The sequence below is a fragment of the Coregonus lavaretus genome (assembly GCF_964263955.1).
Source record: "Coregonus lavaretus genome assembly, chromosome: 22".
NCBI lineage: Eukaryota > Metazoa > Chordata > Actinopteri > Salmoniformes > Salmonidae > Coregonus > Coregonus lavaretus.
Window position 1 is genome coordinate 24,410,802 of NC_140009.1, and position 21,049 is coordinate 24,431,850.

A 21,049-nucleotide genomic window follows, 5' to 3' on the forward strand; every position below is an offset into this window, starting at 1 on the left:
CAGCGCACAACCCAGAACAATGTTTTTTCCAGGATATTTCCATATTTGTCTGTGCATAGATTGTTATAGACATACAGAATAGGTTAGGTCTGACCGTTTCTCAAAAACTGCATAACTTTTCTGACCTGTTCAAACAACCTTCAATAGTGGGTGGGTTGGTGATGAATCATATGTAAACAGGTGTAGCCCATCTAAAATGATGGCTCATTCTGAATTAATAAAAAAACATGTATAAAAAATATATGTAGATCAGGCCTATTATTCTGAAGACGGTGAGATGATGTGCGACAATGAGTTGTTACACTGTTATTTCACCGCTCAAGTGACACATTTAGGGGTCCTACCTGCCACTGTTGAAAAAACGCTGTCCTGTTGGTCTTTGTCTAGGGTAGGTCCCGACGCCGTGATTGCATCTGCAGACCCGGAGAGAAAGTGTATTATTCACAATCATCAGAGCAATTAATTATAAATTGTATCTTCATGATAAATAACTTCAAACATATATATGAAAAGTGTAGCCTGTCTAAAACAAAGGAGCTTTCAGAAAAAGTAAGAAACACTTTGTTTCCGACAAAGGTATCGCTTCACGATCACGAACTTTATTGTAACAATTCAACAATGGAATTAATTTTCTCACTCCGAGAAAACCTGTTGCCCTGGCCTGAACATCTGCTCTGAGGGGACTCCATGGAAACGAGAAGGGAGGGAAATAATATGCCTACAATTACAAGACGGCCCGGCGAGTAGAGGTTGGTTGTAGCCTCAATGAAATTGACTTGTTTCAATAAGTAGCCCACCTTTTTCTAGAATGACAGACCTGACTGCGCTGCACGCCAGTCGCCCGCAGAAACATCACCAATATGATACATTCTCAGGTATATAGGGTACTCTACTGCTGCAATATAATACAGAACAATCATCTGAGATCCCGCAAGTTATGCACATGAAAGAAAAGGTGTTACCTTGTAAGAATATGTCACAAAATAACTCCAAATTCTAAACAGGCTACTCCTCCAAAAAAAACAATGATATGATTCGTCCTGTGAAGCCTAGGCTATTTGTGAAAGGACTTACAGGGAACGGGACCAGGGTCAAAGGATGAGATTCGTCAGTAGTACAAGAGAGTGAGAAAGAAAGAGTTATCGCAAGCAACTTGGTAAGTCCAGCCCCTGAAGAAGACGAAAATAGAAATCTAGGCGGGTACCACCAAAAATAGCGTTGACATCACACGAATTCTCTCTGCCATTGTTTCAGCATAGGAGCTTCCTATTGGTACACTCTGTAGCCAATCCGAACACTATACTTTTTACTGTCTGAAACTTTGTTCACAGTTTTTGTTGTCAGATGGCTTCTACAGCTCCACCTGCTGACATGGCAACCACTGTTCATTTTTTATTTTTTATTTTTAAATTTAATTTAACCTTTATTTAACCAGGTAAACCAGTTGAGAACAAGTTCTCATTTACAACTGCGACCTGGCCAAGATAAAGCAAAGCAGTACGATAAAAACAACAACACAGAGTTACATATGGGGTAAAAAAACATAAAGTCAAAAAATAATAATACAACAGAAAATATATATACAGTGTGTGCAAATGTAGCAAGTTATGGAGGTAAGGCAATAAATAGGCTATAGTGCAAAATAATTACAATTAGTATTAACACTGGAATGCTAGATGTGCAAGAGATGATGTGCAAATAGAGATACGGGGGTGCAAAAGAGCAAAATAAATAACAATATAGGGATGAAGTAGTTGGGTGGGCTAATTTCAGATGGGCTGTGTACAGGTGCAGTGATCGGTAAGGTGCTCTGACAACTGATGCTTAAAGTTAGTGAGGGAGATAAGAGTCTCCAGCTTCAGAGATTTTTGCAATTCGTTCCAGTCATTGGCAGCAGAGAACTGGAAGGAATGGCGGCCAAAGGAGGTGTTGGCTTTGGGGATGACCAGTGAGATATACCTGCTGGAGCGCAGACTACGGGTGGGTGCTGCTATGGTGACCAATGAGCTAAGATAAGGCGGGGATTTGCCTAGCAGTGATTTATAGATGGCCTGGAGCCAGTGGGTTTGACGACGAACATGTAGTGAGGACCAGCCAACAAGAGCGTACAGGTCACAGTGGTGGGTAGTGTATGGGGCTTTGGAGACAAAACGGATGGCACTGTGATAGACTACATCCAATTTGCTGAGTAGAGTGTTGGAGGCTATTTTGTAAATGACATCGCCGAAGTCAAAGATCGGTAGGATAGTCAGTTTTACGAGGGCATGTTTGGCAGCATGAGTGAAGGAGGCTTTGTTTGCGAAATAGGAAGCCGATTCTAGATATAACTTTGGATTGGAGATTCTTAATGTGAGTCTGGAAGGAGAGTTTACAGTCTAACCAGACACCTAGGTATTTGTAGTTGTCCACATACTCTAGGTCAGACCCTTCGAGAGTAGTGATTCTAGTCGGGTGGGCGGGTGCCAGCAGCGTTCGATTGAAGAGCATGCATTTAGTTTTACTAGTGTTTAAGAGCAGTTGGAGGCTACTGAAGGAGTGTTGTATGGCATTGAAGCTCGTTTGGAGGTTTGTTAACACAGTGTCCAATGAAGGGCCAGATATATACAAAATGGTGTTGTCTGCGTAGAGGTGGATCTGAGAGTCACCAGCAGCAAGAGCGACATCATTGATATACACGGAGAAAAGAGTCGGCCCAAGAATTGAACCCTGTGGCACCCCCATAGAGACTGCCATAGGTCCAGACAACAGGCCCTCCAATTTGACACATTGAACTCTATCTGAGAAGTAGTTGGTGAACCAGGCGAGGCAGTCATTTGAGAAACCAAGGCTATTTAGTCTGCCAATAAGAATGCGGTGGTTGACAGAGTCGAAAGCCTTGGCCAGGTCGATGAAGACGGCTGCACAGTACTGTCTATTATCGATCGCGGTTATAATATCGTTTAGGACCTTGAGCGTGGCTGAAGTGCACCCATGACCAGCTCGGAAACCGGATTGCATAGCGGAGAAGGTACGGTGGGATTCAAAATGGTCGGTGATCTGTTTGTTAACTTGGCTTTCAAATACTTTCGAAAGGCAGGGCAGGATGGATATAGGTCTGTAACAGTTTGGATCTAGAGTGTCACCCCCTTTGAAGAGGGGGATGACCGCGGAAGCTTTCCAATCTCTGGGGATCTCAGACGTTACAAAAGAGAGGTTGAACAGGCTAGTAATAGGGGTTGCGACAATTTCGGCGGCTAGTTTTAGAAAGAAAGGGTCCAGATTGTCTAGCCCAGCTGATTTGTAGGGGTCCAGATTTTGCAGCTCTTTCAGAACATCAGCTGTCTGAATTTGTGTGAAGGAGAAGCGGGGGGGGCATGGGCAAGTTGCAGCGGAGGGTGCAGAGTTGGTGGCCGGGGTAGTGGTAGCCAGGTGGAAAGCATGGCCAGCCGTAGCAAAATGCTTGTTGAAATTCTCGATTATTGGGAGTTGCAAGAGAATAACTATGTTACAAGAGTCCTCTGCTTGCATTTTTTGGACAACACTATTATAAACATGTTATAACTCGTGTAATAGTACATATTCACTGTTCCACTGTTCCAATATGTTTCTCAATGTAGCATTTTCATGTAAACTTATGACAGCAATCAAGCAAACCCAACAGTATGATAGAGAGTTTATAAGTGCCCTAGTAGTTATTGTCTCACGTAGCAGCATGTATGGTTATAGCAGAGAAATATGAAACTTTGAGAAAATATGAAAGTTAAAATGTCATATTTGTCAGCTTTATCTGGGCATCTTCAATTTCACAGACAAATTCTATAAAATGTCTTTATGAGTGCATAGCTACTAGGAAATGGTGCTCCTTGACCAATACCATTCTCCTCTTGTACTATGGATTAGTCACAGCACAGAAGAATGTATCCTCAAAGCGGACTAAATAGTTGCCAAGAGCTTCCTGTCTATCTGTTGGACAAGGTAACCCATACACATAACTTTATCTGTCACCTCCCACTAACTCTTCCTGTGACCCTGATTCTTTGAATAACAGTAACAATATAAATAGTGATGTTTGGATTAAAACATCCGAATGGGCGGCAGGTAGCTTAGTGGTTAAGAGCGTTGTGCCAGTAACCGAAAGGTCGCTGGTTCTAATCCCAGAGCCGACTAGGTGAAAGATCTCTTGATGTGCCCTTGAGCAAGGCACTTAACCCTAATTGCTCCTGTAAGTCGCTCTGGATAAGAGCGTCTGCTAAATGACTAAAATGTAAAAATTTAATGACACAGATGTAGGATCTTAATTTGATCACCCTGTTACAGGATAACTTTCCTGCAATGCAGAACATGTTCTACTTGTAGTGTATTTGAGGTGTAAAAAGGCTTCTGAAGTTTGTCATTTCCACTTTGGAATTTCAGACTTGATTTCCCCTTACGAAAACTGTATCAACCACTACAAAATGTATATTAATTATAATTCACATAACAATGCACATTTCCTGTTGCTGCATGATTATTTCCCTGCTGTAGCAAACTGGCTCAAAATCAGATCCTACATGTGTACACAGTTTGCAGAGGAGCGAATAACACTATATGAGGGTTTGAGGTGGGCCAATTGGCCCAGCGTCGTCCAGGGTAGGGGAGGGAATGGCCGGCAGGGATGTAGCTCAGTTGATAGAGCATGGCGTTTGCAACGTCAGGGTTGTGGGTTCGATTCCCACAGGGGGTATGAAAAAAAATAATGTATGCACTAACTGTAAGTCGCTCTGGATAAGAGCGTCTGCTAAATGACTAAAATGTAAATGTAAATGTGAGTCGAGCATCACCTGCGTGTGCTGTGTGTGTTTTGATGACAGGAAATGACAGAAAGTGATCTATGAGAACAAAGAGTTTAGTCTATCTTTCAAAGGCTGCTTTCCCCGGCTTGAACACTGCTTTTATTTCCACTCAACCTCTGTGATCCAGTGTTCAAGCTCAACAGTAAAACAAACTGTTCATGCACACCAAGAACGAAACCTAATGCAGGCTGTGCTGTGGGTCATACTCACCTTTACATGCGTACGCACAGGGGGAGCCCAGCACCCTTACCAGAAATCCTCCCAAAGTGTGGGTGTTTATGAGTGTGTGCATATGTGTGTGCGCGTGTGTGTGGTTTGTCTTGTCAATTACACAATCCCCCAGTCTGAATCACGTCCGGTATGAGCTGAAAATAACGAGACCACAGTGTGTGTGACAGTGAAACGGCACAGCAGGCTAGCAGCCCACAGGGAGGCACACACACATGATCACAAATACAGGCAGAAGTTTGGGCTCACAGGGGGCGAGGCGCTGGCCAATGTGAGCCACGCTGCACTGTAACACCCAAATGGAAAAGACAGGAAGCAGTGACCAATCTGTTGCTCTAGTTTAGACTGATGTTAAACTGTTTTATTTTCCCCAGATTACCCTGTGTCAGAGGCTTGATGCATACAAACACTCTTTTAGAGTGACTGTAAAACACTTAGAATTTCTAAGAATATAATTCAATCAAATGTATCCAAAATGTTCAAACAGAGGCTGGACATAGAGAGGACCCAGTTAAAACATGTTGAAATGTATTTTTAAAGAATATTTACCGTGTTCAGATGTCAGTTAATTTGAGGGGGAAGTGGCCTCTATGTTAGTTCTATATGTACAGGATGTGGTCAGCTGTGTGCTACATGTACGTAGTTGCCTCCCACCTGCACAATTACACTGACAAGGACTCTCTGTTTCACACACACACACACACATATTATAATCAGGATTAATACACAAAATAAGACAAAGCTTCCAAAAAGTGCAAGATGAGTACTGTCAAAACCTAAACCCTGTTTCTCAGCAAGATCCTGGGATGCCTCTTAGTTACATTAGAATAGTCAGGATTTTTGCAACTTTACTGTACATTCCAACTCAACTCAATAAGATATAGATAGATACATTTTAGGCCTTTCAGGACCAGACCTGGTAACCTCTGCCCCAGATCACAATGTGGTCCAGGGAGGGAGGAGGAGGGCAGCGGACAGACAGGGACAGGGAGGGAGGAGGAGGGCAGCAAACAGACGGGGAGAGGGAGGGAGGGAGGAGGAGGGCAGCAGACAGACGGGGACAGGGAGGGAGGAGGAGGGCAGCAAACAGACGGGGAGAGGGAGGGAGGGAGGAGGAGGGCAGCAAACAGACGGGGAGAGGGAGGGAGGAGGAGGGCAGCAGACAGACGGGGAGAGGGAGGGAGGGAGGAGGAGGGCAGCAGACAGACGGGGACAGGGAGGGAGGGAGGAGGGCAGCAGACAGACGGGGACAGGGAGGGAGGGAGGAAGAGGGCAGCAGACAGACGGGGAGAGGGAGGGAGGAGGAGGGCAGCAGACAGACGGGGACAGGGAGGGAGGGAGGAGGGCAGCAGACAGACGGGGACAGGGATGGAGGAGGAGGGCAGCAAACAGACGGGGACAGGGAGGGAGGGAGGAGGGCAGCAGACAGACGGGGACAGGGAGGGAGGAGTAGGGCAGCAAACAGACGGGGACAGGGAGGGAGGGAGGAGGAGGGCAGCAGACAGACAGGGACAGGGAGGGAGGAGGCGGGCAGCAGACAGATGGGGACAGGGAGCGAGGAGGAGGGCAGCAGACAGACGGGGACAGGGATGGAGGGAGGAGGAGCGCAGCAGACAGATGGGGACAGGGAGGGAGGAGGCGGGCAGCAGACAGACAGGGACAGCGATGGAGGGAGGAGGAGCGCAGCAGACAGACGGGGACAGGGATGGAGGGAGGGATGAGGAGGGCAAGATGAAGGCAGCCATTGTCTGGGTTCCAAACGAGGCTCAGCTGGCCTGCTGGGACACCATGCTCCACACCGTGGCACCATGCGGCACACGGGCTAGAGTAAACACTGTGCCCAGCCTCTAGCCTAAACCCTGGCTATTATCTCTGAGCAAGCAGTCAGACACGCACGCTTGCATGCACACACACACACGCGCAAACACACACACGCGCACACTGTAAATTGTGTCCCTCAATGAAATAAGCTGTAGAAGGTAAAATGTAGATTCAACTAGCTAACTTTATGAGCTTGATTAGATTGTCTTTGTTAGTCCTACATCTCAGAATGGTAGCAACAGAGTAGTCAACTGTTATGTCTTTTTGCTGAAATGCACTTTCTGATAATTACATGCCTGATGTGTTCATTTAAGTCAATCATGTGGGTCGAAAGAGCTTTGGAATAAAAACCATGCTAAAACTGAACAAAAACAACTGCAAAGAACACAATGGCACTGGAATCTGACATACAGTACAGAGAGCATGTTCTAAAGTCAAAGAGACAACAGTACAGGATAGTACAGAGGACAGATGGCCATGTCATGTTTAATAGCCAGAATCCCCTCCATCTACAAGTGTACGTCATACACAGTATTGGGGAGTAGTGAACTACATGTAGTTCAACTAGTAATTTAACTACATTTTGCAGTAGCTTGGTGATAGTTGAACTAAAATCAAATCTAGGTAGTGTTTTCAGTAGTTAATTACTTATTTGCCATGTAGTGGTGTAGCTAACTACTGGAACTACACACTACTTTATTGGTGAAGTAGACCTGCCTAATTCTCACTTGAAACATCATTATTGTGTTTAATAGGCTAAATTACACATTCTGTTAACATATGACCACAAAGTGATCTGTTCAATTTGTAGTCTATGATATATCAAATTTACATACGATAATCTTTCACAGGTAGTTTGGATGTAGTGAACTACTTTTTCAAAGTAACTTTATTTAAGTAAACTATTTCGGTAGCCTTAGTATAGCTTAACTAGCTTGGTCAACTATATTTTCAGTGTAGCTTCCCCAGCACTGGTCATACAGCTTCATGCACATACAGTATACCTTCATACACATACAGTATACCTTCATACACATACAGTAAACCTTCATACACATACAGTATACCTTCATACACATACAGTATACCTTCATACACATACAGTATACCTTCATACATACAGTAAACCTTCATACACATACAGTAAACCTTCATACACATACAGTATACCTTCATACACATACAGTATACCTTCATACATACAGTAAACCTTCATACACATACAGTAAACCTTCATACACATACAGTATACCTTCATACACATACAGTATACCTTCATACACATACATACTGTACAGAAGCGTACATTAGTGGTCCATCAGGTACATACAACACAAACAAAGTGTGTCTTTGTCATTGTTCCCGTTAGCCCCTTAATGACTGCCAACCAGCCAGACAATCCAGTCAAATGAAACAACCATCTCTCTCTGCCTGCCCTGACCTCAATGCATCTACTCTACGCTCTTGTCTACAACACACACACACTCACAAATAGGGACTTTTTATTTTTCCGATGTCTAGTATAAATGTCTGGTCAAGATGACAAGCGGAAGGGGTAACTTAGCTATAAAGCCATCCATTTATGGAATTTTATCCGTTTCGATGTGGCATTCAGCAACCGGGAGACCAGACGTTGCCAACAGTGGTGGTGGTTGTTGAGTGTAAAATATCAGGCAGACAGTCTGCAGCTCACCACAACTCATGTACCACCCTGCCTCTCAAATAATATTTACACGCACAACTTAACATGCTGTTGTATTAATTATGCCTTGTAGGCCTACTCCATCATCACACAACAAATCATCAAGATAACATTTCTGAAATATCCACACTAATTCAGCATGTAAGTGTCTATGGTTTAAGAAATAATACACATGTTTTATTCTTGCTGTATCAAAATACAGACATGGTTGCCAACGGGTTTCTTACTGAATAGAGCTTTTTAGAAATTCAATTTGCGCATTTTCATCTATATTTCTAAACCGCATATTTGTGTGAAATATGTTTTCCTGCCATGAATCACTTCCATTCTGTGCTTAAAAGAGAACCAAGGCACTAAGTCCTCCTAAAGCAGCAAGTTGGTAATTACGAGCGTTTGAATTCAATATAGAAACAGATATAACTAGATAACAGTTGTTGGACCAGCTGTTGAGAGCCTTTCCACTGAATCAAACCTCATCAGGCTGTTTTGATCAAGGCGCTGTTGGGCTTTATGTTAGCTACATGTGTGGACAATACGCATTTGTCTACTTGTAAAAATCCAGTACTGTTCAATTACTTGTGTGTATATAAATGAGATCATTTTAAATCTGTAGAGACTCATATTTCACCAATTATGAAACACAATACACAATGGTCCAAGTGACCAGTACCAGTAGTGTAGTGAATGTAAGCAGAAGGCCTCCTGGTAAATGTCCTGGCACAGAAACACCAGGCTGTGGGAGAGTGAAACAGTTAAATATACAGTACCAGTCAAAAGTTTGGACACACCTACTCATTCAAGGGTTTTTCTTTATTTTTACTATTTTCTACATTGTAGAATAATAGTGAAGACATCAAAACTATGAAATAACACATATGGAATCATGTAGTAACCAAAAAAGTGTTAAACAAATCAAAATATATTTGAGATTTGAGATTCTTCAAATAGCCACCCTTTGCCTTGATGGCAGCTTTGCACACTCTTGGCATTCTCTCAACCAGCTTCAATAGGTAGTCACCTGGAATGCATTTCAGATAACAGGTGTGCCTTCTTAAAAGTTAATTTGTGGAATTTCTTTCCTTCTTAATGCGTTTGAGCCAATCATTTGTGTTGTGACAAGGTAGGGGGGGGGGGTATACAGAAGATAGCCCTATTTGGTAAAAGACCAGGTCCATATTATGGCAAGAACAGCTCAAATAAGCAAAGAGAAACGACAGTCCATCATTACTTTAAGACATGAAGGTCAATACAGAACATTTCAAGAACATTGAAAGTTTCTTCAAGTGCAGTCGCAAAAACCATCAAGCGCTATGATGAAACTGGCTCTCATGAGGACCGCCACAGGAATGGAAGACCCAGAGTTACCTCTGCTGCAGAGGATAAGTTCATTAGAGTTACCAGCCTCAGAAATTGCAGCTCAAATAAGAGTTCAAGTAACAGACACATCTCAACATCAAATGTTCAGAGGAGACTGTGTGAATCAGGCTTTCATGGTCGAATTGCTGCAAAGAAACCACTACTAAAGGACACCAATAAGAAGAAGAGATTTGCTTGGACCAAGAAACACGAGCAATGGACATTAGACCGGTGGAAACGTGTCCTTTGGTCTGGAGTCCAAATTGGAGATTTTTGGTTCCAACCGCCGTGTCTTTGTGAGACGCGGTGTAGGTGAACAGGTGATCTCCGCATGTGTATTTCCCACCGTAAAGCATGGAGGAGGAGGTGTGATGGTGTGGGGGTGCTTTGCTGGTGACACTGTCAGTGATTTATTTAGAATTCAAGGCACACTTTACCAGCATGGCTACCACAGCACACCATCCCATCTGGTTTGGGCTTAGTGGGACTATCATTTGTATTTTCAACAGGACAATGACCCAACACACCTCCAGGCTGTGTAAGGGCTATTTTACCAAGAAGGAGAGTGATGGCGTGCTGCATCAGATGACCTGGCCTCCACAATCCCCCGACCTCAACCAAATTGAGATGGTTTGGGATGAGTCGGACCGCAGAGTGAAGGAAAAGCAGCCAACAAGTGCTCAGCATATGTGGGAACTCCTTCAAGACTGTTGGAAAAGCATTCCAGGTGAAGCTGGTTGAGAGAATGCCAAGAGTGTGCAAAGCTGTCAACAAGGCAAAGGATGGCTATTTGAAAAATCTCAAATATAAAATATATTTTGATTTGTATAACACTTTTTCGGTTACTACATTATTCCATATGTGTTATTTCATAGTTGTGATGTCTTCACTATTATTCTACAATGTAGAAAATAGTAAAAATAAAGAAAAACCCTTGAATGAGTAGGTGTGTCCAAACTTTTGACTGATACTGTATGTGAACTGATAGGCTTATACTTTGTTACTGCAGTGTGAGAGAAGAAAGAAGAGGGAGTGAAGGAGGGAGAATGGAGGAGTGAGCAATGTGTCTGATGTGAGGATGTCTGGTCCCAGCATGCCAGCAGGGTCCTTCCCTTTAAGAAGCCAACAGGAATGTGAAAAATGCTGGATAAGGAGGTATGGAAGCAGCAGTCATACAGTTATAACACTCACAGTATGGCGGAGGAGAGAATGAGCATAGAGAAAGACATATGGAGAATGGACTTGAGTACAGGACAGTTTGTTGGAGAGTGATTACTAAAATGGGATCAGTGGATGTTTAAAGAATAGTGGAGTCAAGTGTGTGTGTGTGCGCACATGCAAGTGTATGTGTATGTGTTTGAAAGAGGTTGACAGAAATGGGAAAACAGTGCAGTGCTGTATATAAGCAAGGAGCAGCAGTGAAGGATGGCGGGGTCAGGGTTTACAGTACAGGATTCAGATGATAATTTTAGTCATTTAGCAGACGCTCTTATCCAGAGTGATTACGGTTAAGTGCCTTGCTCAAGGGCAAGTCGACAGATTTTTCACCTAGTCGGCTCAGTGATTCGAACCAGCAACATTTTGGTTACTGGCCCAACGCTCTTAACTACTAGGCTACCTGCCACCCAGCATAATATATGTTGGCCCTCGCTTATCTGTCATACACCCCCTGAACTGCACGTACAGAATACAATTCACACACAGTCATACAAAAAAATACGCACATATACACAGGGACACGCATAACACATTTTCCATTGGGTTTTAGTGTCCATTCGTTCACTGACGTGGTGGGTGGGTGTGTGAGCGAGCGAGCGTCTGAAACATACAGCTGACTGTGTCAGAGGCCTAACTGGAAAGTGTTGGTTAGAGCAGCTCATCCTGTACATCATCAGCATCTCTGTTCACACTCAGTACACCACCAGGTTCATAGAGTCACTTTCCAAAACAAAGGAAAACAGCTCACACTAGGTTCTCTCTAGAATAGTCATCAACCTCTACTGTGTTCATAAATTATTTATTTTTTAATGGGGATTGATAATCTATTCAATCCAACATTAGGTGGTATGTCTGATGAGTTTCACATGAGTACATACCTCATATAAATTAATACTATAGGAAAGAACTATGAGTGTATATGGTATACTTTTTTTATATTGATTAATACAGATACCAAATGTGGCAATTTTCAGTTATAGCTCAATGTAAACTAAATCTCCTTCTCAAATGGAACTTGAAACTGATTTCATGCATTTTTTGTAGATGGTGAGAGAGAGCAAAACAGCCCAGGGGGAATCCCAGAGAGGCACCTCAATATCGGTATCGACAATCAGAATGAGATCTCACATCTCAACTCCCACTATTCTCAACAACAACAAGACAAACGAGGTGGGCGTAGGACATGAAGAGAAGCCCAAAATAGCCTGTCACATTCTCTTATCTCTTGCGGTCTTTCCCTCTCTCACACACACTCTTTGTTTTACTTTGTATCGGTTGATTATCTGCCTATCTTGTCCTTGAATGTGAGAAGTTCTATGTACCTAGATTTATATCAAATGTTACACAAGTACTAAGTTAAGGCCTGGGCATGGCACTATTACAGCAATCACTGGCGTTTTTACTGATTTGTCAATGCTGAAGACACTAAAATGAAATGTGCTGCTTTGTTTTTGGAACTGTCAAAAGCTTTTGATACTGTTGATCATGCTATTTTATTGAATACGTTTTCCTTGATAGGCCTGAGCTCGGACACCTGTTCATGGTTTCATGATTATCTTAGTGACAGAACTCAGGTCATCGTGATTGATGGTGGTAAGTCTGAATTTCTTGAAGTACATAAAGGTGTACCACAGGGGTCGATTTTGGGACCTATTCTCTTCACTATTTATACAAACACCATTGGTCAATCTGTAGAAAATTGTAAACGTCATCTATATGCGGATGATACTATTATGTATGCTATTGCCCCGACTGTTGATCTGGCTGTATCAAAACTACAGTCAGATTTTATAGCTATGCAGGAATCCCTTGCTGATTTAAAACTTGTGCTTAATACAGGCAAAATGAAATACATGTTGTTTTCAAACTCTCGTAAGAATGTTTCAGATGAACTACATGTTCACTCATTAGGTGGTTCTCCAATCGAACGTGTTCCCGCATATTAATACTTAGGCATTTGGATTGATATGGATTTGATGTTTAAAAAACATATAGATGAGCTGGTTAAGATTTAAAGTTGTATTTTTCTACAGAAACAGATCGTGCCTTTCTCTAAGCAGTAGGAAGCAGATTATTCAGTCAACCTTTTTATCTGTTCTTGAATACGGTGATATTATTTATCAAAGTGCAGCTGCTACTACTCTTAAACCTTTGGATGCCATCTACCATAGTGCCCTTCATTTTGGTACAGGTGACAGTTTTGATACTCATCATTGCATCCTGTATCAAAAGGTTGGCTGGACCTTGCTAAAGATCGGGCAATTTAAAGTATTGATTGGGGACTTATTTGTGAAGGAATGTAACTGTTTTTCTGGGTGATTTGTGATGTTTTATTTGTGCTTCCCATGACTGTGTTTTTGTATTTTAATGTGTATATGTTTGGGTATAATGTGTATATTTATGTTGTATATACAGGGCACATTTGTAAAAGAAACCTAGGTCTCCATATGTTTTCCCTATTAAAATAAAGGTGAAATAAAATACTTTCTGATTGTAATAATCAACATTGTTTAAATCTTTTTAGGACATGTTATCAGTCCTGAAGTTTATAAGCAGCCTCAGCATCTGTAATTACACTGTATCACCAGAGGAGGGCGGTCAGTAAGGTAGTAAACCACTCCAGTGTTTTCTCTGTATCGCTCCTCTGAACACAGGAGGTTGGTGGCACCTTAATTGGGGAAGACGGGCTCGTGGTAATGGCTGGAGCAGAATGGTATCAAATACATCAAACACATGGTTTCCATGTGTTTGATGCCATTCCATTCGCTCCGTTCCAGCCATTATTATGAGCCGTCCTCCCCTCAGCAGCCTCCACTGCTTCTGAACCATCTGTTGCCCCTTAGCATCATCTTCTCCATGACCCCTCTAACTCCGCCTCATTAATCTCAACCCTGGTCTCTCAGCCACTTCATCTGGAGCACCTCTTCACTTAAAGACTTCATCTGGACTCAACAGGGGTAAGAACATCTCTGGAATACCAAACACAACAAAACAATGGCTAGGCTATAATTTCCATATTGATTCAATAGGCACAGTCAGGCCTACTGTTGTCTGTTGTCCAACATTAAATACACTAAACAAGTTTGCCATAGATACACAACCCTTGGAGGGCAACGTGTGGAAGATCTGTGTCGCTCCATGTGTTTTGAGATGTGAGTGAAATTTTACACCAGACCAGTGCCCACCCTGCCCCCACCTTCACTGTGGGCTCTGACTCCACTAGCCCTCCATGCCTGGGAATGAAGGGAAGAGAAAACCATGGCTCTTCCTGACAGGATATCCTGCCCTGCAGTCCTGCTCCTAGGCTCCATGTGACCCCTTAACCCTTCCTGACCTCCAGCCACAGCCACAGCATAACAGCCACTGTGCACCCTCCAACACCTCCCTCCCCACCGCCCCGGGCCACTCACAGTAAATGGAAGCCATTAGGTGATGAATGAGTGTCGTTGGTGTTGATTTAAGCTCAACGGCGCCCCCGGTGTCCTATATGGACGGAGGGGGTATAACACAACACTGGGGATGATTAGGAGATAATTAGCCAATCATCCTGTGGCCTCTCCCACACCCAAGGTCAGTAACTGAGTCCTTTCTCACTGTTTGTGGCTGTTTGTGCATGCGTGCGTGTGTGTGTGTGTGTTGAGAGCTGTTCACACACTGAGAGTGGAAGGTGGTTCCCAGAGGACACAGGACAGGGGCAGGGTTGCCCAGAGACTGGAGTGGAAATCTACACTTCCAGTCAGGACAGGAAGGGCTACTGCTGCTGCCCCTTACCACGGACTACACAGGCTGCCCTGCCAGCAGGGAGGAAGAGGGCTGGGGAGAGAGAAATGGATGGAGTGACAGACAGTGACAGTCAGAAGAAAAAGAGAGAAGGATACATGGACAGAAAGTGAGAGGGTCTTTGATAAAGAGGCAAATGAAAGAGTGGAATGTAAAGGGTGTAGAGAGATACAAGATAGGCTACTGTATATGAGGAGTGAGGCAAGTGGAATACATTCCACTGTATCAGCCTGATTATAGTATCTGACAAACACACCGAAGATTAGATTGAGAGCATACTCGTAGTTGTATGTTTGCCCTGTAAAATTGACATATTTGAAGTATATGAAAGTGAAGAAAACTATTAAAGTGGAGGCTAAATTATTGATTTGGAGTCTGCATGCATAACAATCACAATTGGCAGCCCAATTCTGATATTTTTTTCACTAATTGGTATTTTGACCAATCAGATCAGCTCTGAAAAAGATCTGATGTGAAAAGATCTGATGTAATTGGTCAAAATACCAATTATTGGAAAAAATATCAGAATTGGGCTGCCTGTGTAAACGCAGCCTAGCTACGATGATAACATGCACAACACTGTCAGAGACTATGTACTCCCCCAGCCTACACACCAGAGTCAAGTTAACATTGCTACAACCCTACCAGTTGTGTATGCAGAGGGAAATAGGGTTTGGGAGCAGGGTGGGGACGCTTTCAGCACTCAGCACTTGGGATTGTCCCAGATGGACACAAGCCGCTCCCTCCCTTTCAAAACAGCCCATGGCAGAGGCCAGACCTCTCCTGTCCTGTCCTCTCCTCTCCGGTTCCTAAGCACATGTAAACTATGGGGATTTAGTGACAACTACAGAATAGCCAAACACATTCCCTCTGCCTTTAGCAAAGTCCTCTCTTTAGACAATTGTTCTGTCCTCTGAAAGTCAACACACCACAAATGCGGGCTGACTCACTTCCAGTGTGGGTGGGTCTGTTTCCAATTCTCTCACCCATCTGCCCCAAAAAGAAAACTTTGTTCCAAAAACAACAAAACAAGCAAGAAAAAAAGCCACACTTAAATGTTCCACACTATTAAAGACACAGGCCATACTAAAGCATGCTTCTCCATCTTGCAGCTCCGCAAATGGTTATCATTGTTTTCCTTCCTTTCTTTGAGAGAGCGTGGGAGCACGCTCGGAGAGTAGGAGAAAACCTGTGCTGAAAACAACAGGAGGAAGCTGGTAACATGAGCAGGGGGCTACAGAATGAGCCGGGGGAGAAGAGAAAAGAGGGAGAGGAATCGGGGAAAGGGCGAGAAAAAGAGTGAGAGCACTTTTACTGGGTACAATGTTAATCTCTGAAGCACTGACTTTGAAACAAAATTTACATTGAACATAAGGTTAATCCACCAGTGATTTCTAAGCCATCTCACACACAAAAGAGGACTGAGACAGGGTTGCATTTCCACATAGACACATTCTCCTTCCATACTATCACAGACATAAAAACACAATGAAAGCGTAATTGCTGTAAAGTTAGAGTAGCGCTGAAGCAGGGTCTTACCAGCTCGTAGGGTGAACATCCAGCTAGGGTAGCGTCAGGGTGTCTATGGCCATATCCAGTCCACAGCAGGCAGGCACAGTGTCAGCTCCCTCTATCCAGGCTAGCAGGGAGAAAGTGAGGGGCCGCAACAAAAGGCATAGAGGGAGGGAAAACAGATTAACCACTCTGAGCTGACTGGTGGACTCTCCCTCTCTCTAACACACACAGTCACATGTACGCATAACCTGTACGCTGTTGGTCCCCCCTATCACTGACTATGGGGAAACTTATGTCAGAGTTGCCTCAGAAGCGGCGAGTGGAGGAAGAGAAAGAGAGGATTAGAATGTGTGTGCAGCGGTGTGTGAGAGTGAGGAGCTGGGGAGAGGGGGGTTAAGGTAGGAAGAACCAGCACAGCTTGGAGGGAGGCCGGAGGCCGGAGGCAGACTACTAAAGACAATGGCAGGAAACACTATCAGGAGGAAAAATACCATTGCAAAAATAATTTTAAATAGTAAAAACAATGACATCCACATGGAAAACAAATGATGCACTGTGCCTCGACTGCCAACAATGATATACTGCTAAATGGCATATTATTATTATTATATAGAAAACAACAATGATAAAGATAAGAGATTTTTAGCCCTGCTGTTTGAGTCCTACTATAGGCCTATATCAATGTCACAGTTTCACTGCAAGGAATGTACAGCTTTCCTCAGGGCCAGTCCTTGCTGTTCTGCCACCATAGGCGAGACCAGGAAATGCCACCCCAAGCAAAACTAGAATAGTCCCAGTAAGCAAAATGACTTGAAAAGATGTCTTAAAATACGCACGCACGCACACACACACACACACACACACGCACGCACGCACACCCTGTAATCATACCTTGTGATAAGAAAAGCGTCCCCAGTACTCCCTGTTTAGCCTCAGCTGCTGGGCCACAACAGGCAGTATTCTGTCCCTAGTCTGATTGCACACACAAGGGGATGGATTTCACCCTGCTAATTCAATTTCCTCTCTAGGGGAAAAGGTGAACCAGGAGGACATGGATGAACCGGCCTCTTGTGGAGCTGCCTGCCTCACACTGTGGAGAGCTGATAGTAGATGGATGATTGGCTATTTGTTAGTAAACTGTTGACTTGGTCAGATTGACTAATTGTGGGTCAAACTAGAGAGTAGAGTTAAATCAATAACAACAGACTGAGCCCTTCACATTCATTACTGTAATATGAGTTGATAAATTGGCTGCAGGTTAATTATGAAGGCTTTTTAAGACGTATGGACAAATAATAACACAATGCTGTGCGTCACTGTCGGCATGGCAGCATGGCAGCATGGCAGCATGGCAGCATGGCATACACAGTGAATGTGTTTGTCATTAAAATGACTAAATACATGGGCGAGGTCCTACTAGAAGGGTGGATTTGTAACACCCAGACCTCCAGATGTGGTGGTGTGATGTATGCAGTGACTGCTCTGTGTCCACTCTCCTCCTCTGTTTTTGTTACCAGCCCCTCTGCTAAGCCTAAAATCCAATGCTGCTATCCAACGGTCAGGAGAAGAGGCGTTAAGTACCTATAACTAGCCTACCTGTAGCCCTGCTAACAATTTACAGAGCTTTGAAAGAGATGTGGAATGGATGTACATTTCATGCATGTTCTTCTTATAGAGAGTGTCACTGTTTTTGTGACATATTTACTTCCATAAAATGGAACCATGCAGCCGTGTGGTTGATGGAGAATGTACAGTATTTGCAAATGGAACCATGCAGCCGTGTGGTTGATGGAGAATGTACAGTATTTGCAAATGGAACCATGCAGCCGTGTGGTTGATGGAGAATGTACAGTATTTGCAAAATTCCTAAATCCATCTCTGTTTGCTAGGTCATCTCATGCTATTCTTCACATTTTGCCATCAGATAAAATGTTGTCGTTTTAAAGCTGTTCATATGGTATTTGGGGGGGTCCCGACCCCCGGGGCACGTGCCCTGTGTGCCCATTAGGTAATCCGGCCCTGACAGGATGGATACAGATCTCAGTCTGTGCAGTGGAACCCATGGGAATGGAATGATGCTTAACTGGAACTACTGTTGGATTGTTGCTGTATATGTTACTATGTCTATTAGCTTTATGAGTGAGCCATGGATATATAAAACTACATCTGTATGACAGCGGCTAGGGGGGAAGAAGCACACTGATGTCTTATTTTGCATTCCCTTCACTGTATCCTGCAATGAGCTCTGTTACAATCTGCTCGTAAAATGCATAATTAAAAAAATTCAACATTCGATGATTCCCCTTTGGGAAGGAGGAATTCCTTCTCTGGGCTGGAACCAAGTCAACCGCCCTTTCTCCTGCTTCAATAAGGCTTCCATCATGTTTAATATTGGCCTGTACACAACCCTAACAACCAGTCAAATAAATCTACCCATTGTTAACAATACTTAGATTGTTTTTGGATCGCTCTGCCTCGGACTCCTATTTAGTTTATAGTATAATCTTTTGCTTCCTCTTCCACATACTGACAAAGAATCCTTAACATTTAGATAAAAAGACGGGGGAAATAAAAACATTGAAAGCGGTTTATAGTAATACTGTATAGAGTGGGGAAGGAGGACATAGAATGACAGAAGAAACAGTCCAGTGGGAGTAATAAACAGAGGAGAGAGACAGCTAGGCAGAGAAGTATCATAAGTTGAATACACCAATTTGTAAGTCACTCTGGATAAGAGCGTCTGCTAAATGATGTAAAAATGTAAAAAGTACATGGAGACAGAGGGGGAGAGAGAGAGCTAGGCAGAGAAGTACATGAGACAGAGGGGGAGAGAGAGAGTTAGGCAGAGAAGTACATGAGACAGAGGGGGAGAGAGAGAGCTAGGCAGAGAAGTACATGAGACAGAGGGGGAGAGAGAGAGCTAGGCAGAGAAGTACATGAGACAGAGGGGGAGAGAGAGAGTTAGGCAGAGAAGTACATGAGAGAGGGGGAGAGAGAGCTAGGCAGAGAAGTACATGAGAGAGAGACGGGGGAGAGAGAGAGCTAGGCAGAGAAGTACATGAGAGAGGGGGAGAGAGAGAGCTAGGCAGAGAAGTACATGAGACAGAGAGGGAGAGAGAGAGCTAGGCAGAGAAGTACATGAGACAGAGAGGGAGAGAGAGAGCTAGGCAGAGAAGTACATGGAGACAGAGGGGGAGAGAGAGAAAGAGAGAGAGGAGGCAGGGATAGAGTGGAAGAGAGCATCCGAGAGAGCGAGAGAGATAGACATAGAGTCTGGTATATAAGGGAGAAGTGAGAGAGTGGGAGAAAGAGAATCAGGGATGGGAGGGCTGAGAGCCCCAGCTGGGTCCTGGTGTCTGTGTGGTCTGGTCTGGTCCGGCTGTGTATGTGGTGTTGTTGGAAAACAGGCCTGACTCACCACAGCACCCAGACCCACAGAAATGCTATGTAGCTTTCAGCTTCACATGCAACCAGAACAGAGCAAGAATGCAAGCTCTCCTCTCCTCCTCCATGTCCTATTCACCTCCCTCCCTCTCTCCATCCACCCCTGCCTGTTGCCCAGGCTGCAGATGCTTACCTGGGCCTGGGTTCAAATCTCTCTCTTTGAGGCCATATCCGATGATTGTAGCAGACAGAGCTCTTAGCTCAAGGAAATAGTGGTGGGTTTAACAGCGTGCTTGGATGCTTCTGCGCCATGTATTAGAGACCCCAATATATGAGCCACACTAGAGGATGTTTAACATCTCCAGAGGACTGTTTCTTGGGTTAAAATCTGGTACATAATGTCCCCTCTGATGTCATCAACTGGATCACATGGTCAAACCATGGTTGACCACAGGTCCGATCGACCTGGTCTGGTCCTGAGAGTTTAGAAAGTCGAGTCGAGAGGACATGGTGGACAATGCCGAATAATAATAATAACCCTGTAACCTTAGCAATGTAACAATGTTGCTGCTCACTCAGAGGAGAGGCTATTCTCTGTTACATCAAATGGAACACATCTGCCTGCTGTTGGAAAAAAGAACAACAATTGGATACACATTTCTATTCTATTACCGCTTTGTTTCACGGAGCAGGAGGAATTTGCTGTGAAATACTTTTCGTCCACTTTTTATTTTGGCACATCCGGAACTGGAACTCAAGCAAAAAATAATAATACTTTTTGTTTTAAACGTTATAAAACATAAAGCTGTGTTGAGAAGGCGATCTTAAAGGGCCGGTGCTCCTTTCCTCCTGTAGAGCCACCAGGCGTTTTGGCCGGAGCAGCCAGGCGACCGCAGAGGGCCCCCAACCCCATCTGCTTTTGTAGGTCACCATTACATCAGCAGGTTTATGGAAAAGACTTGGAAACACTTAATCTTGACCTACTTTTAGATTGTGAATGTGCGCAATTCTCTGGTTTCTCAACATTCTGCACTGTATCAATGACGAATATGTTATCTTATGAGCGAGGTTACCTTGGTTTCCAGTAATAATTAAGAGACAAATTGCATCAACAGACGAGCAGACTAGAATATCCACTTGATGAAGGTCAGAATTATTATGTAAGAAATATGAGTATATTTGTATGGTGCACATAATGTATGTGAAGGGGTTGGGACTAGGGGCTATGGAGGAG

General features: G+C 43.7%; 1 protein-coding gene across 1 annotated transcript in view; it reads right to left on the reverse strand.

Annotated features, from left to right (window-relative positions):
- The window catches only part of hdac7a (histone deacetylase 7a), a 56,423-nt gene extending 39,883 nt beyond the window's left edge, over positions 1–16,540 (reverse strand). The window contains exons 1-2 of the mRNA XM_084186977.1: positions 16,456–16,540; positions 345–413 (exon numbers count right to left, since the gene is read on the reverse strand). Of these exons, the coding sequence (XP_084043103.1) occupies positions 345–413; positions 16,456–16,474 (88 nt within the window). The 5' untranslated portion in view covers positions 16,475–16,540. The remainder of the gene's footprint in view (positions 1–344; positions 414–16,455) is intronic.
- Between the last annotated feature and the right edge of the window lie 4,509 nt (positions 16,541–21,049).